General features: G+C 40.0%; 1 protein-coding gene across 1 annotated transcript in view; it reads left to right on the forward strand.

The window, feature by feature from the left end:
• Window positions 1-17,632, forward strand: part of LOC100753685 (extracellular matrix protein FRAS1) — a 269,806-nt gene that overhangs the window by 16,119 nt on the left and 236,055 nt on the right. Inside the window, exons 2-3 of the mRNA XM_035453056.1 lie at window positions 2,403-2,510; window positions 10,867-10,959. Coding sequence (XP_035308947.1) covers window positions 2,403-2,510; window positions 10,867-10,959 — 201 coding nt within the window. The remainder of the gene's footprint in view (window positions 1-2,402; window positions 2,511-10,866; window positions 10,960-17,632) is intronic.

Consider the following 17,632-nt stretch of genomic DNA (forward strand, 5'->3'; position numbering starts at 1 on the left):
CTGAATTAATGGTGAACAGAATTGAGGGGAGATTGCTGTATTTTAGGGAATTGGCCTGTGCAACTGATGTGAATACCAGCTTTAATAATCTGTAAGGCAGGTCAACAGCCTGGAAACTTGAAATTTCTGTGTTTAGAGTTTTGAGGTCAAACTCCCTGCTTTCCAGGAAACTTCAGGTTTTACAACCAAGGCCAACTACTAATTGGTACCCACTAATGTTGCATAAGGTTGTCTCTTGTTTCAGGGCCAGCTGATGGCATACGCCAGTGTCATGTACAGAACACAGGTGGTGCTCCTCTGTCTGGCTAGTAGTAAATTGGAAGCATGTATCCTGAACATCATAGCAAACTAGTTGTTGACCCTGGTGATGATGTGGTCGACTGAGAGCTGTGGTCTTCTGTCACTACCCAGCATCTTCAGAGCGCATAATACTGTACATTTCTATCTCAGGAAAAGATCAAAATCCAAAATTGTAGCAGTGATCTCTAATATACAAGTGTATCTTTTTCACTAACCTCCAGTAAACAATAATATAAATTTGTGACCAGCTGTACCATCAAAGTAACACAACATTTGATCAAATAAGAGGGGACTGTATACTTCTCTTCTTCCTCTTTCTCCCCCTGTCCATCCATCTCCTTCTCTCTCCCTTTCTCTCTTTCTCTTTCCCTTCCCTTAATAAAACTTCCCACATTAAAAAAATGAGGAGACTATATAACCTAGCAAAGTTGAGATATAGACTTTACCACCCACCAATTTCTCAGTTCATTCAAAAATTTAATCTAAGTAATACATGGATTTCAGTAACTATCAGGGGTTTAGAAATGGCTCTTAATGTATTGAATAGTGCTTCCATTGGTTGGCAGAAGAAAATATGTCTGAGGTAGTTTAGGAAGGAAGGAAGCCTTTCCTAAGCACCCCATGAACTAATGTCTACCCCTTTAAACATCTCTAGTGTGGCAGGCTAAGGGAAATTAAAGGGGCCTATGGTCTGGTCTAGCAAGGCTACTAAGAACTTGAATAAATGCTATAAATTGTGAGAGTGTTCACAGCCACAGTGAGTTAAAGAGAGGTTGAGCAGCTGTACCCTGGTAGAGGTCAAAGTCAAAAGGATTCATCCCTGAGATGCAGTCATGATCCCTGAGATGGATGGAGGCTAGCTGCTTGAGCTTTCTTTGGAGAAGTCAGAGCAGATCAGGGACTACAGGAGGTGAATGGAATGTGAGACCTAGCCAGGGGAAACCAGTGACTGGACCTGGGGCTGTGAGCCTCAGCCTGCCCTTGGAGATAGCAAAAGGTCATGTGATGTCTGCATTTTGTTCTGTTGGAACTGAAGATGCAACAAAGAGTAGTTTCAAAACAGAGAAGCATACTGACAGTGTTCTTCAAGCAGACTAGTGTTTCAAACCCAGCCAACAAGTAAGTATGGCTGTAGTAAAGATGGAGCAGGAACTTGTGTTGGGAGCCTGTGTAGTTTACATTACACATTGCTTCCATGCAAAGCCCTCAGAGCCACCTCTCACAGCCACAAATAGATATCTGTTGCCATCTCTAAGAGACCTGGGTCAAAAGTGACTTTAAAATGAGTCCAAGTGAAATAAGGATTTAGCATGATGGAAAACAAGGAATTACAAAGACATTTCTGAGACTTAACTGAGCACAGATTCACTTGTATTCATGGCCATTATATTTTCTTTTCCAAATGGTTGAATAACAATACTAGATCATCAGTTTATATTTATTTAATTCCCTTACATTCTCGATAAAAGGAATGACAAGATGCTTATGGATACTACCCATACTTAGACTTAATTAGTGCCCAGTGTTCCCAGCACACAGCCAGTCACAGAATAGCCATCTGATGAATGTGTTGGTAGATCTGTCTTAAAACATTGTGCTGCTCCCTCACGTCCTTCTTGTCACTGGTAAATGTTGAAATACATGACAGCAGAGAGCTAGCAAGCAAAGTTAGCTGTGCTTTTAGTATCTAGTGGTAAATCCTGCTTTTTGAATAGTAGCTAGTGCTAGTCAAAGTGTGATTTTCTTTCCAGCCTGCTCAGAGGTTTCTGCTAGTTAGCAGCATATAAAGAAACTTCAAGTCTTCGAGCCGCGTGTCCTCCTGAGGGTTCAGGCCAATCAATAGTTTTTACTCTGGGTATCGACAGCTCTCTGCTGAATGCCCTTGTCTTTGGCTACGTGGGCTGACTGTTGTGAAATGGATTACATGCTTTTATTGCCACATGGGGTTTAATCAGTGCCCAGCATGCCTTATGCATGGTGTACCTGTGACTTTCTTTTGTCTTTTTAATCGCTTGGGTCATGGGGCTGTTGATGGTGCTGCTTTTGTGGGTTGCAGACCTTGACTGATCAGTTTTTAAGTCAGAGCTTCTGCTTCCTTGCAGGATGCCACAGTTTGGAAGCCTGATTCATGCCAGAACTGTCGTTGCCATGGCGATATGGTGATCTGCAAACCTGTTGTCTGCAAAAACCCTCGGTGTGCCTTTGCAAAGGTATGGTTACCTAATTGTATCCTAAACTTACTGGTAAAGTCAGCAAATGATCAGGTTTCTAAATCTTTTTGGTCATATTCTTACATCGATTCCAGTCTCTAATTGGAAGCTAAAGGAAACAAGTAGAGAATTTTAGTGTTCCTCAGGTAAGAGTACTTTCATTTTCATTTATTGGCCATTTATTCCAGGCAAAGCACTTGGTTAAAGGTTTTACAAATGTCACTTCATTTAGCATGATGGGAGATTAGTGTCTTTTCCCACTTTACAGTGAGAAAAGTAAACCCTGGGGACTTTAGGCAATTAGCCGTGACTATACAATTAATAAACTGCAGCTCGGGGATTTTACCCTGTTCTGACAGGTGCCAGATGAGCTGTTGACAGCAGTCACGGCATCTCCATGCCGTTGACTGTCTTGAAGTCCAGACTGGCTTCTTAAGGATGAGTTTGCAGAAAGAGCTTGGGTCTGTTGGTAGCATCGCTATGCTGCTGGACCCATGGGAAGCAGGAGAGCCTTGACTCCAGCATACCCTTATCCAGGACATCTCCCCCTTTTCCCTTCTGCTCTATAAACATCTTCGTTTTTTTTTTCCTCAGTGTATACCTTTTTTGTTGGAAAACTTTTTCTGGTTACTGACTCTTTTCAAGTCAATCTATTTTTTTTAAATAAACTTAACTTTTAAATATAAGAATTGAAACTCTTCATAGAAGAACAGTTATTTTTCTTTAAAAAGCATTGTCAGGTTCACAAGCACAGTTTATTTTTCTAGTCTATTCCCTTCCCCCAACAATTAATAATGAATCTTTCTGCCTCTAATGGTAATGAAGTTCTCTCTTTTTCTCCCTAACATTACAGTGAAAATGTGCTTGATACATAAGTAGTTAGGGTTTCCATTTCTGTGATAAAGTACAATGACCAAAAGCAACTTGGGGAAGAAGGGGTTTGTTTGGCTTACATGTCATGTTACAGTCCATTGAGGGAAGTCAGGGCAGGAAGCTGGGGCAGGATCAGGTCCATGGAAGAGTGATGCTTACTGGCTTGCTAGACAAGGTTTATGCACCTTGCTTACTGCCTGGGGTGACACCATGCACAATGGGCTGGCTACTCCCACATCAACATTAATCACAGACTCACCTACAGGCCAATCTAATGAAGGCATTTTCTCAATTAAGAATCCCTCTTTTTAGGTATGTCTAAGTTTGTGTCAGGTTGACAAAAACCAACCAGCATAGATATTTTTTTCAATTTCTGCATGGTATGTTTCTGAGAAACAGGGAATGTATAAATGCCTAAAGTTTGCTAATATTCTATTATATCATGGACCCTTCTATCATATGGGACAAATATTTCCAAGAAATCACCATTTATAAAGGCCATGAAGGCACTCCTTTTCCTGCATGACAGGAATATTTATTTTTTTATGGAAGAAACCCTAAATTAAGTGTTAAAGAGTTTAGATTGTATTGTTGAAAACTAAACTCAGTTATTTATTTATTTATTTATTTATTTATTTATTGTTTTTTCAAGACAGGGTTTCTCTGTATTGCTTTGGAGGTTGTCCTGGAACTTGCTCTGGAGACCAGGCTGGCCTCAAACTCACAGAGATCCACCTGCCTCTGCTTCCTGAGTGCTGAGATTAAAGGAGTGTGCCATCACCGCCCGGCTTAAACTCAGTTTTTAATATTTTTACTATTGTATACTAACAGTCCAAAGTAATGGAATTAATTATGGTATTTCCTGTAAAATTAGAGAAACACTTTGCCAGCTATTTATGTACCTTGGGAATGATAACCAGAATAAATAAAGAGCTAGAAAAATATAACAGCAAAACAACAACTGATAAATGTAAAATGAAATAAGCAGATACTTCAGAGGAATTGCAAGTGGCTAATAAATTCATGAAAAATTGTTTAGTTTCTTTAGTCATCAGAAGAATGCAAATCTAAACTTCTTTTTATACAAGGGTTCAGTGAACTAAGTTTAGTTACATCTCATTTTGTATTAATTAAAAATATTTTGGGCTGGAGAGATAACAGTCAGTAAAGTGCTTGCCTCACAAACTCAAGTTCCTAAATTCTGTGTCCAGAATCCAAGTTAAATAAACAACAAAACCCATAGCTGGGTATAGTGGTGTGTGTATATAATGCCAATACTAGGGCCAGAGATTGGTGGATCCTTGGGACTTGCTGACTATCTTAGCACTTGAGAGGCCAAGGCAAGGGGATTCCAAACTCAGCCCCTCTGCTTAATCTTTGTAGCTTTTCTTGAACATTCTGCTTCACATATTGAGCTGCTTGGATACTCTAAATAAAGGAACACAAACACACACACACACACACACACACACACACACACACACACACACAAACAAAAAACAAAAAGCAAAACAAACAAACGAATAAGCAAAGAACCTTGGAGTTCAAAGGTTCTATGATAGAAGCATATCTAATATATGAGTAATAGCAAGACTTTCTTTCTCTCCTACACACACACATACACACACTATATATATATATATATATATATATATATATATATATATATATATAATTTTATATCCTTTAAATGACCAAAATATCAAGACCATAATTTGGAAAAATGATATGAAATCCATGTTCTGTGTCCATCAGTATAGTTTTATTGAGATACCGGCAATCACACCTGTTTTTGTGCTGTTTGTAGCAGCTTTATTGCCTTCATGGTAATCATTGTAGCTCTGCTGTGCACTGCACGTGGTCCCAAAATGCTAATACCGACTCTCTGCCTTTTTACAGTTTCTCATTTCTGTTCTGTACCAAATCAGGACCTTACTCTTCCTGCTTTTTCTCAACTCAATAAACTCCCTCCCCCAACTCCTCAGGCCAGATGACTTAAATCCCCTCTGATCCCTCACTTTCTCCCACATCTCACATCCAGCATACTTGCAAATTCTGAAGCTCTTCCTTTCCAGGCTGTGCATCATAGGCATGCTTTCTCTGCTGTCACACAGGTCTTGTCCCTGGATTCCCACAGCACCCTCTTAAATGATTTGGCTGATGCTGAACCTGCCCTTTTGACAGTAACAGTAGTTTAGTAGCCAGGATGATGCTATTAAAGTTGAAGCCAGCTTATGCTGCTGGCCTTTTTAAACCCCTCCAGTGGCCTCCCTTCCCAATTACAGTAACTACTCACAGTGTACTTCATGCTACTATTGCAGACCTCTAATTAATCTTCTGATACCCTTTCTCTTGTTCACTCTGCTTCAGATATTGGGCCTCATTGCTACTCCCTGGATGGAAACACACACACACACACACACACACACACACACACACACTTGTATGTTTGCACACATACATCCTTTCCCCACACCTGAGAAAGAACACTTTTAGTGGGAACAGGAAAATACAAAATTCTCACATCAGAGGCATATGTGATGCACGGATATCATGTGTATGTCATATGTGTGAGCATACATAATGTATGTCTATGCATAAATTCACAGCGAAATTCTCCACTTTCTCTAAGTTTTGCCTGAAAGCTATTCCATTAAAAATTTCAGCTTTCTACCACCTAGCATTTTAACTTCCTCTCTTTTTCTTGATACTAATTACTATCTAACATATTTATATTTCACTAATTTCTTCTGTACTGTCTCTTTTGGTCACTGTATCTCCTTAAAATTTGTGATCATACCTGACACACAGTAGGTATGCAGTAAATACTTTTGAATGATGCGTGGGGAAATGAAGGAAAGATGAGGCTAGAGAATCAGTTCAACATTATAGAGACTTTTGAAACGCTACTAGGTAGCTTAGAGTTTAATTTTCAAGATGATGTAGTCTAATGACATCATTCACAAATGGAAAAACCTTTCTCATCTTCCAGTGTTAATATGTGATATTATAAATGAGGTTGTCAGTTCAGGGGCAATGAGAACAATCTAGGGGAGAGAATAGATACATGAATTACTGCATGGGCAGTGTAGGGACCAAGAGGAAATGTTAAATATGCATCGAGGGTAAGTCAGCAGAACTTGATGAAGGTTTAAAGATGAGGAACCTGAAAAGGAAGAATGACTGCTAATGAGTCAGCAAATGATTATTTACATTTATGTATTTGATATATAGTTCTATGAATCATCCACCTATCTGTTTTCTATCTATCTATCTATCTATCTATCTATCTATCTATCTATCTATCTATCTATCATTTGCTCACACATGGATACTAGTATTTATAGAGTGACCCAAAGAGGGAAGGAAGAAGATTTTGCTTTCCCTCCTTGTTTTTGATATTTTCAGGATCAGGTCAGGAGTGGGTAGGGATGGCTCAGGCTACAGAGAGAAGCTGAAGTTATATGGTTGGATGTGAAGAGAGCCAGAGAGCTAGAATCAATGAATCAGAAAGAGTGCTGTGTAGAGAAGAACAGAGTGGCATCCAGAGCATAGAACTGGAGTCTGGTGGGGGTAGAAAAACAATGGTTTTTGCCCTTTCTCCCTCTGTCCTATATCCAGGGCCCCAGCTTATAGGAGGGTGTCACTGTCAGGGAGGGGCTCCTAAGTCTGTTCTCTATGGCGATGCCCTCAGGGAAGCATTTTATTAATTTCTTAAGTGCTTCTCAGTGCAGGCAGTGGGTAGTGACTACCAACTACCACCGAGTGTAAGAGAGAAGAGAATGCTAGTGAAAGGGGGTGACCAGGTAAAGTATTAGTGGTGATGCTGGTGACCTGCTGGAACAGGTAACCACCAATCAGTGGGAGTTCCAACTAGCATAGTGATATTATTTCCTTAGCAGTTCAAGCCACCCCTGTAAAATAGGAAGAGGCACAATATATCCTGAACTGGGATGTGGCTGTGCTAATGAAATAAAGCAGCAAAGAGATGGGAAGTGGCAGGTGTTGGGCATAGCCGACTTGGCACTGAATGAATGCTGAGGGAAGATGTGCTCAAGGCTGTCTTTGATGGGAGGTTGAGTAGGAGTGAAGATGAGGGCTAGCTGAACCCTGGGAACCTTGCATGCAGAGCTAAAATTGTCAGGTCTGCAGCAGGTTGGAGTATGGGAAGATGTCAAGCTTGACCATGGCCTGGAGGCTCTCAGGAGAAGTAGCGAGAGCAATTTCTTGAACTGAGGTGATCAAGAACATACAAAGGTAGAGTATGTGTCTTGCCATTTTTCACATCAAAGTTGTTCAGGGTGGTGCTTAGAAACAGAGGCGGAACTTAGATGCCAAGCTTTCTGTGAGTGAATATGAGAGAATGATCAGCAAAGGTATTTACATGGTAAAATGTAATGGTTAAGCTATGTAAACACAATTAATATGTGTACCTACTACTGCTCCTACATTTAGTCTGCTATGCTTCGTGTGATAGTTCCCGTTTATCCATTGTTTTCATTTGTCAACTATGGTCTGAAAATATTAACTGGAAAATTCCTTACATAAATAATCCACAAGTGCTAAATTGTATGACATGATATCAGTAAGATGGCTCAGCAGGTAAGGACATGGGCTGCTAAGTTGCCAATCTGAATTTGATCCCTGGAAACCATGGGGTGGAAGGAGAGAGCCAACACTTGTAAGTTCTTTTCTGGCCTCCACCTGCATATCTTGTCATGCATGCATCCCTCCAGATACCCCATACAATTAGACAAAGAAATGTAATATTTTTTTTAAGAATTGTGTGACATTATGCAACGAAATCTTTTGTTAGTTGTCTTAGGGTTCTACTGCTGTGAAGAGACATCATGACCACAGCGATTCTTATAAAGGAAAACATTTAATTATGTGGCTCATTTACAATTCAGAGGTTTAATCTATCATCCTCATGATGAGAAGCAAGGCAGTATACAGGCAGACATGGTACTGGAGCTGAGAGTCCTTACATCTTGATCCAAAGGAAACAGGAAGTGGTCTGTGACACTGGGCAATATCTTGAGCGTATCCGAGACCTCAAAGCCTACCTCCACAGTAACACAGTTCCTCCAACAAGACCACACCTCCTAATAGTGCCACTTCCTTTGGAGGCCATTTTCTTTCACACCACCACACTAGCTCACTCCATCCTGTCCAGTTGCCCCTTGATCCTACACATCTGGTCTGTGTATGCTTATTTCTCATTGATCATTTAGTGGTTGTCTTGATATGATAGTATTTGCATTTAACTAACTCTTATTTTACTTCATGATTTCCTCAAAGCATAAGAATAGAGATGGTGACAGTTCATAAATACTAAAGGGAAACCCTAAAATGCTCCCCCTAAATGAATTAGTAAAGTTGTTAACTTTAAGAAATGAGTGTTGAGACTACCAAGTTCTATAATACATTCTATACTTATTTAACTTTTACTCTAGCATCTTATTATAAATGTTTTGAGAGTTGTATTAGTAGCTATTATTGTTAATCTTACTGCTTTTAGTTTACAAATTAAATTTTACTGTAGGTATTTATGAATGGGGAACAAAGCATAATACATATAAGGTTTGGTATGTCTGCTGTTCAGGCACCTATTGGGGGCCCTAGGACACATTGCCCATGGAAATGAGACCATTGAGTAGGTGTTAGTTGTAATCATTAAGTTGTCCTCACAATTATCATTAGTTGATACTTCCAGAACCCTAAACAAGTCATTTTTCTGGCTCCTCTGCAGTCTACATTAATAGGTATTATTCATGCAACCACCATTCAATGCTACAGTGTAAAGCTTGGAGGGGCAGTAGGCCAGTGTGCTGTGTGTATGTTGCAGCCATTCCAAATCATGTGAACAGGTACCTGTTCTGACAAGAATCCTGTATCTTATTTTCCAGGTACTTGAATGCAGCATTCTTGGCTCCTCCTTTAGCTCCCTGTCTGTAATGTTCCCCCAGACATTCAGTAAATTGACCCAAGCTAGGAACTACCCTCTCCCTTCTCAACTTCCACTCACAAATAAAGAACTCTATATTTTGAAATGCTTTTTTGAAGGCTCAATCTGAAAGTTAGTTTATTCTAGAGAATGTGGAAAGCTAATTTGGGGGCATGACATACCCCTTGGAATTTTCCATCCCACCTGCCTTTCTGTCTTGCTCCTTGATTCTTTGTTGTTAAACAACAATTGGATTATCTCACTTCCTATCTGTATGAAATGCTTAGTGGAAATTATGCTAATGTAGTTTCCATTGCTGTCTTGGTGGAGATTAAAGTGTAGTTTACTTTTCGGGTTCAGAGGACACCATTCTGAACTGTTGTTAATATTGCATAGCATGGAGGAATTCATAAGAATCTCATGAAATTTTGTTCTTTATCAATCAGATAAGGATAATTTGATGATTGCTGTTATGGATGGATTTCTGCAGTATAGATTTACAGTCATAAAATATTCCTCAGTTTTCATTTACTCTTTCAGATGTACTTAGATGAACTTAGGGGTCTCTTCTTTTCATTATGAGTAGATGCTGTGTAGACCTTCTTCCTGTGAGTGGTCATGTCTTCCTGGCTAATGAAGATCACTAGCCACTGTGGTCAGATCACTCATTGTCCACTTTCCCACACCTCTGAACTATGGGAAAGACCTAATAGGTCGATCACTAGTTCCTAAAGATAGCCTCTTTGTTCTCCTCCTCCATCCACATAATTTTGTCTGTGTGTGGTGCTGGGGATGGAACTTAGAACCACACACATACTGCAGTTGCTCTTCCACAGAGCTCCATCATTAGCCTCTAATATTGTGGTAACTTTAAGCAGATTCTTCACAGTGGCAGATGCATTATTCGTTGACATGGGAAGCAGACCGAGTTACCTTCCTTTTATAATATCACAAGCTGCAACTATAGAAGCCTTAAGAACTGTTCTTTATTGGCACCCAGGAATCTTACATAGCTCTCCTTGGTACATCATGTACCGCCCTCACCACAGTACTACTTCCTGTCAAAACCTCGTCCTTCAACCCCTCTCCCTCTTCACTGGTTCCAGAAGTCAACCAAAATCCACAATTCTCTATTCCCTCTTCCTACATTAAGCCTTGTTCTTCAGCTCTGTAGCAGTTTCCTACTCCAGAATCTTTTCTTTGCCAACAGAAGCAAACAATACAGTTAGAGAAATAAGCCCCTTTCTCACTCCTTCTACTTTCCTTGTGTGAAGGTTTTCTAGTGGGAAGAATCCACTGCTCCATCACATTTACATGTGAAAAGGCCCAGAGCATTGTTATTTTTTTCCTCCAAGAAATTACTTCCCAAAAAGCACCTCTTGACAAAGAAGCCTTTGTGTTGGTGTATTTACTTTACCTTGTCTGTCATTGTTACCTGTGGAAACTCTGGTGGCTTAGGGAATCTCAGGTATTTGGGGTCTGATGAACTAGCATTTGGTGTTGTGATTTCACCCTGAACTGCTTTCAAATACCCAGGGAGAAGTGCTGCAGATTGCCCCCAACCAGTGCTGCCCGCAGTGTGCACTGAGGACTTCTGGCTTTTGCCACCACGAGGGACAAATCCACGAGGTAAGTGTTATGTGTTTTAAGGCTCAAAGCACACTCATGGGTCATTGACAGAAGAAAGCCTAATGTTAAATCTCCCATGCTATCATGTGAATTTTTCACTTTTTCCTTTGTGTAGCCTGACTATAGAGCCAGATGTAGGAGGCTCATTTGGCTTTCTGTGGATGCTGAGGTTTTTTGTTTGTTTGTGTTTTGTTTTGTTTTTTTTGGGGGGGAACAAGATGAAAAGTGTCTTATTTATCCCATATGCTCTGCATAAATATTTGTACATTGAGTTTGTGTCTGCTTCAAGAGTAGGCTGAGAATGTTGATGTTGAAGGGCTTGCAGTGTTGAATAATAACAGTACCTCCCTCCTTTTGTATATTACATATAGATTTTCATTTGATAATTGTCTATAGCCCTGAGCCGGTGGGTAGCACAGATGGGACTACTCCCATGATAAAGCTGAAAAAATATAAATTGCATATAGCTTGAACCACTTGTCAATGTCATGTTTCTTGTTAGTAAATGAAATAATCTAGGTGAGAATTTGGTCTTTTGACTCATAGTTCAGGGATGACTCACTTAAGATACAGATTTTTAGTCTCAGACCATCGAATTGAGGCTTTGATTTGGGGTCATCCTAGGAACTTTAGGGAGTCCAGTTCCTTACCTGGCTTCTCCTCACTAGATGTGAGGAGCAACCCTCAGTCATGACAACTAGGGAAGTCTGCAGCCATGGCCAAACTTTTCTTACATTGTTTCCCTTTCCTCTCCTCCATTAAGAACCAGAGTCCTGAGAATCTGTCCCAAAGATTTAATTTTTTCCTCCTTAGATCGTATTTCCCAGATCTTATAGGCTTAATTATAGATATCAAAGACTGATTTAAATGTGAGATTTATAGTGGAAATTATGAAAGGACTCCCTTTCTACTCTTGCTAAAGCATTACCCTGTTGTACCAGGTAAAGTTGAGCACAGAGAAGAGAGGGAAGCTCTTTGCTTCAATGGTCATCTTCCACCTGATACAATAAGTTCCTTGAGTTAGCATCTCTGCCTATTCAGGAGAGAACATGGGTTAGTAGGATTTGATAACCCCACTCTTGGGTGCTATTCAAGTATGGGTACCTAAAACTCAGTGAGTATAATGCTCATGTCCCCTTGGACTGGATCATCTTACTCAGCTCACAGTCTCCTAGTAACAGTAGGAAATGTCTCTTTCTGTTCTACACAGTGTCTTGATGAAAGACACCCAAAAATGATCTACACTGGGAATGTCTTGATCTCACCTGTCAATATGTGCTGCCAGAGTCAGTTTGTTCTATAGTGTGATGTCACCTTGAACTGCCACTTATGATCCTGTGAAGTAGAGGTGTTACAGGGCTGGCTGGTGATGGAATTAATACCAGTTCATCATGATGAGAGCAGGTGTGTTGTTCAAGTTGACTGAAACTCCTGATGGATGTTTGCCATGTGGGAGCTACTAGGAACCAAAATACCATCAGGATCTGGGCTGGGAGAGAGAAAACCAGACACATCAAAAAGACTTAATACCACAGATAGGTAGTTAGACATGTTAAGTCTAACTGATTTAAGAGCACCCTTGCAAGGGTTCTTCTTGCAATTCAGCATGGGTCATTAGATGGGCACCATCTGTTTACTTGTGGTACATGTGTACACATTGCAATCTTGTAATCTTTAAGTTTTCTTAAAATGAATATCTATGAATATCTACGAATATCTTTTATGAATATCTTCATAGTCATCTTTGCCTGTTAAACTAACCTAGAACCTAGCACTGACCCTTCTTCAAAGTAGATACTCTGTAAATATCAAAGAGTGGAAAAATTCAGGACTTTATTCAATCCTTTCTCTATCCTCTTCAATGTTCCCATTCCAGGGTTATATAGCCATTGTTGCGGGTGGCTGGGCATTTCTGTTGTGGGTTAGTTATAAATCCCCTGTGCCTCTTAATTTTGCCTTTCCCTCTGCCTCCCTTGTGGCTCACTCCTTCTGCAATAATGCTAAAAGCTTTAGACTAGATAGGAACATGCCCATGCATGGTTTCCTATGTGTGCTTTTAAAATTCATCCTCTTGGAAAATGTTATAATTATATTTCTGGTGCTTGATGTAACTGCACAAAGCATTGGATTTTGAGAACTGTGGCTTTACAGGGAAATCTTTCATGTTCTACTTCTTCAAACAGACCTGGAGACTGATTCTTTTTAAAGAGGTGATAAAATCAAATTTTTTGTCACAAGTTATAATGATTGTGACCTTTGTTTTCCCATCCTTGTGCCACCCACCACCACCCGTGCCTCTAGATTAGATTCCAAATCCAGTAATACTGATTTTCCTGAGCTGGTTGACATACTCATTTGCTTTTGTCTGGGTCTGGCCTTGCCTTACACATGGCTAGGATGTTCCCTGGCTTTCAGCTCCCCACCCCAATCCCTCTCTGCTCTTTCAGCCTATTTAGGAAGCCATTTTTAGAGTGCTTTCATCCACCCCTGAACAGCAGTAAGCCTCTTTTTGGCTGCTGGGTTGCATCACATAGGGCTGGTTATGGCAACTTTCCTGGCATCTGTAAAGTAGCCTGATGTTTTATGACTGCGCTGTGGTGTTCCAAAGTAGAAGCTTGGACCTGGGGGAGAGATTAAGTAGAGGCTTTAGGGTAGCCAGGGTGTGACAGGAAGGGAAAACTGGAGTGATACTGTTCCCAGTGATTGGGGCTCAAGCTTTGGTAAGTAACAGAAGACTGAGTTCAGGGCATCATGACAGGTATCCGTTGTGCAAAAGACTCAGCCTCAAGAAAGGATGCCTTTGCCCACAGAAGAGTCAACACCATTTACAACTCAGCAAGTCACTATAAGCCTGAAGACTTTTTCTTGAGTGAGGAAAACAGTGGGGCCTTTGGTTGCCTCCAGGTTGTTTAGGAGTGCTGTGGGGTTTCTTACAGCCAGGACTGGGGGAGATGGTTTTATCTCTAACCTCCCGGATGGGGACTCTATACATTCTCTTTGGGATCTTGCCAACCTTGCCAACCAGTCAGGGCACGAGGCTCAAATGTGTTTTTCTGAAGAGGCTTTGGAATGATTATTTTCTTGTCCCAGTGTCATTGGCTCATAAAGAGGTGGGAGAAGCACCATTTGTCATTTTCTCTCATCTACACCAATTTTTATCCCAACATATGATAATGTAAGTCTAAGGAGAAAGTGCACAAATGTTCACCAAAGACAGAAAGTGGCAGGAGGTAATGACTTGTGCGAGTCACACTGAGCAAAGAGGAGTAAGGAGCTTGGACACTTATGTTCCTTTCCATGAGGGCAAAGGAGAACTAAATTATGTATGTGAGAGAAGAAATGAATATTGAATTCAGCTTTATTCTACTCAAATAGAGGGTGCAATTATAAAATGCACCAAACACTCTGGGATATTTAGTATTCTGAATTTATAACCTTATATAAGGAACAAATTATGTGAAGAGAACATATATTTTTTATTCTGTCAGCAATCCAGGCAGATACTTTATGACCATATCTATTCTTTGGACTTAAGTCAGCACTCACTAACTTGTTAGTTGACTACACAGAAGAACATACTTTAGATGTCGTCTGTAGGGTTTGCTTTCTCCGAGTGTCAAAAATCTCATGTTTTCCCAGGGTATTAATGAGGTTAAGATGGCACAGCAAGAGCTGGTTCTTGTGGGAGCGTTGCTTGATGCATGTATTATTCCTTGATTTTATATAGCTCTCTTTGCTGCCACAGTGTTTATTAAAAATAATGCATTTGTAAATGGGTATGGAGAACCCTGTGAAATTATTTATATAGATATAAATAACATTTGGCATGTGCTGGACCCCTTGATCTCTAGGCTGAATGCTTTGCATACATTATCAGTCCTCAAACACTCTGGGGAAGGATAAGACACTCAGGATAGAGACAGAAGACAAAGATGGAGGAGGGCACGTTTGGCTCATCCTCCCAGGAGATGAGAGAGTAATTCTCTTCCCTTGCCCTGTGCACTTTGAATTACACAGGAGCCAGCTGCATGGCTTTGACATGAAACAATGGAGTCTCCCTCCTGAGTGATCTTTGGTATTCCTATAATTCTCAAGTTTTTGTGAAGGGAGGAGCCATTGCTTCATTTCGTGCCTCTTGAATGAGATGATAGATTCACATGATCACAGAGCCCGAAGGTACCGAAGAGCTTTGCTAACACAGCCCTTTCATTTTACAAATGAGAAGCCTTGGTGATTGACAGGCTGTTATTACAGTTAATTTTTGTGGTCTGTCTGAAAGGTGGTATGATTATAGATGTTTTAGAAACAAGTCAATGAATTTTTTTTGTAGAAACAAAAAGCAAGGTCTTGTTTTAGTGAACTGAAATACCTGGACACTTAGAAATATGGCCTTTTCAGTGCAATTAAATACCTGCTTTCGTGAAATATATGGACACCATGAAAAAAGATATAAGTAAATATTCACAGGCTCATAGAAATGCTGATTTTATTGTATCTTATTTTGGCTATGTGAAAATATGTGTTTTCTGATGGACTGCATCTGAATGCCTCCTTCTTTGATCTATGTGATGAATGATGGGTTTTCAATTATTAAATATTGCTTCTATGATGCCAAAAAGTCTAAATAAAATCCATCAGGATACTTTACAATATAAAAAAAGAAAAACCAAAAATAAATAAATAAATAAACAAATGAACCAAAAAAAAAGAGAAAGAAATATGGCCTTTTGTCTATGGCCATATGATCCTGTGTGTGCAGGAAGCTCATCTAATCTCAGAAACAAAGCCAGAGGGGACTTGGTTAGAACTGGTATGGGAGCAGTAGCTCCCTTTTAATAAAGTGAAGTTGCTTACTTCAACTTATTTTATATAGTCTTCAATTGGATTTAAGATTAGGTGATTCATTATATATTTTAGATAGTAATTTGCTTTGTTATGACAAAAGTTACAGCATTCCATTGGTGAAAAATTTGAAAATAGAAAAATACACAAGCAAAAAGTACAATCACTAAGTTACATGGGTGTTCTGAAACCAGTGTTTTCAGTCTCTTGACTGTTGTTTCGTGTTGCTGGAAGGGGAGATGGCAGGTGAGGCAGGTAGGTAGATAGACAGGTAGACCGATAACACATAGATCGGTTTTCACAGAGGCAGAAACTATGTTGAATGCATGTTTTATGCCCTGCCTTTTATGTAATAATGCTATAACTAGTTTCCCATCATGCCCTAGGGGAACATTATTCTCTGTTAGTAGCCATTTTGGTAGCTTTCCAGTTCTCACTGAAACGTTTCCACTTTCACTACAGAGAACAAGGTTGAATCCTTACACTGGAACTTTTTATCATGTCGTTCATCATTTTCTTCAGGTAACTTTTTAAACATTAAATTAGCAGGAAAAAGCATCTAAAACAAAAAAAACACCGCCAAACAACCAAATACGGTAAACAAAAGCAGAAGAAATCCAAGAACACATCGTGGAAATAATCAGGAAGGACTAAACATCCTATTTAAAAAAAAATGCTTAAAATGTTTAGCTGACAAGCAAAACTTGAATATATCTAGGTTTTGACTGTGATGATTGGATGTGCGTATACACTGTGAAGTGATGTCACAATCAAGTTAATTAGAATAGCCGTACCCACCCACAATGCACATTAGATCTGATCTGGGATTATCTTACCTCACGAGTGGAAGGGAGTGCCATTCATGCAGCATTTACCTATTGCTGCTCTGCTGTAGATGCTGTCAACCAATGCTATATCCAGCTCGAGTCCCTTCTGTGTGCCCACATGAACCCTAGCTGCCCCCTCAATGTGGTACCTTCTGAACTTTCTAAGCTCCTAGTAAAGGACATGCTGTTTCATCATCTCATTTTTCCAGACAAGGAAGTAAGTTTGACTTAACTTCATTCCCAAGACAAAAAGGGCTGAAATGAGACCTGAAGTGTGCAGGCTACTGTTTGACATCCTTGGCTCATTCCCAGCACATGTGTGTATAACTGCCCCCTGTTTTCCCTGGAAGTCTGTCTGGAGGAAAGAGCAGTATGATAGTGAGCCGAGTCCCAGATCCCTGGATTATAACAGCTACCTGGTACTGTGGTTTCTACAGCATTAGCCCAGCATTTTCATAATTCCATAGCATTAGACTTGGCCTGATTGCAGAGTGAAGGAGTGCTGACTTGTTCACGTACAAGGCTCCTTTGTGCCTGAGATGGAAAAGTATTTTGAATGCCAGTGTGAAAAGGCAGGAAAATTGCTTTTACAACTTCTAGGTGTAATCCCTAGGTTATGTTTCTGTGACTGAATGCCTGGAACATTGGATGCTTTGATAAAAATCCATCCATATATGATGTGTGATGAAGCACACCCATCATAGCTAGCTTTAAAAGAGGCAAATTGGAACAGGTTCCAGTATTTAGAAAACTATTGAAATTTTACTATGTTATCTAGGAAAGTGCACCATTAGTCTATCCTGGAATAGAGACTGTATGATGTTTTTTCTAACCAAGCAGCACACACCAGTGCTGGCATGCTGGCTCATTTGGCATCACATCTGAGAATGACTAATTTAGATACTTTGGGCACTGGCTAAATTATATAACTGCCCAGAACCTGGAGAATTTGGTAACCCAGTGTAAAGTAGCCTAGAAACTTTCTAGATATGTGGATGGATACC

The sequence above is a fragment of the Cricetulus griseus genome (assembly GCF_003668045.3).
Source record: "Cricetulus griseus strain 17A/GY chromosome 1 unlocalized genomic scaffold, alternate assembly CriGri-PICRH-1.0 chr1_1, whole genome shotgun sequence".
In the NCBI taxonomy this organism is placed as follows: domain Eukaryota; kingdom Metazoa; phylum Chordata; class Mammalia; order Rodentia; family Cricetidae; genus Cricetulus; species Cricetulus griseus.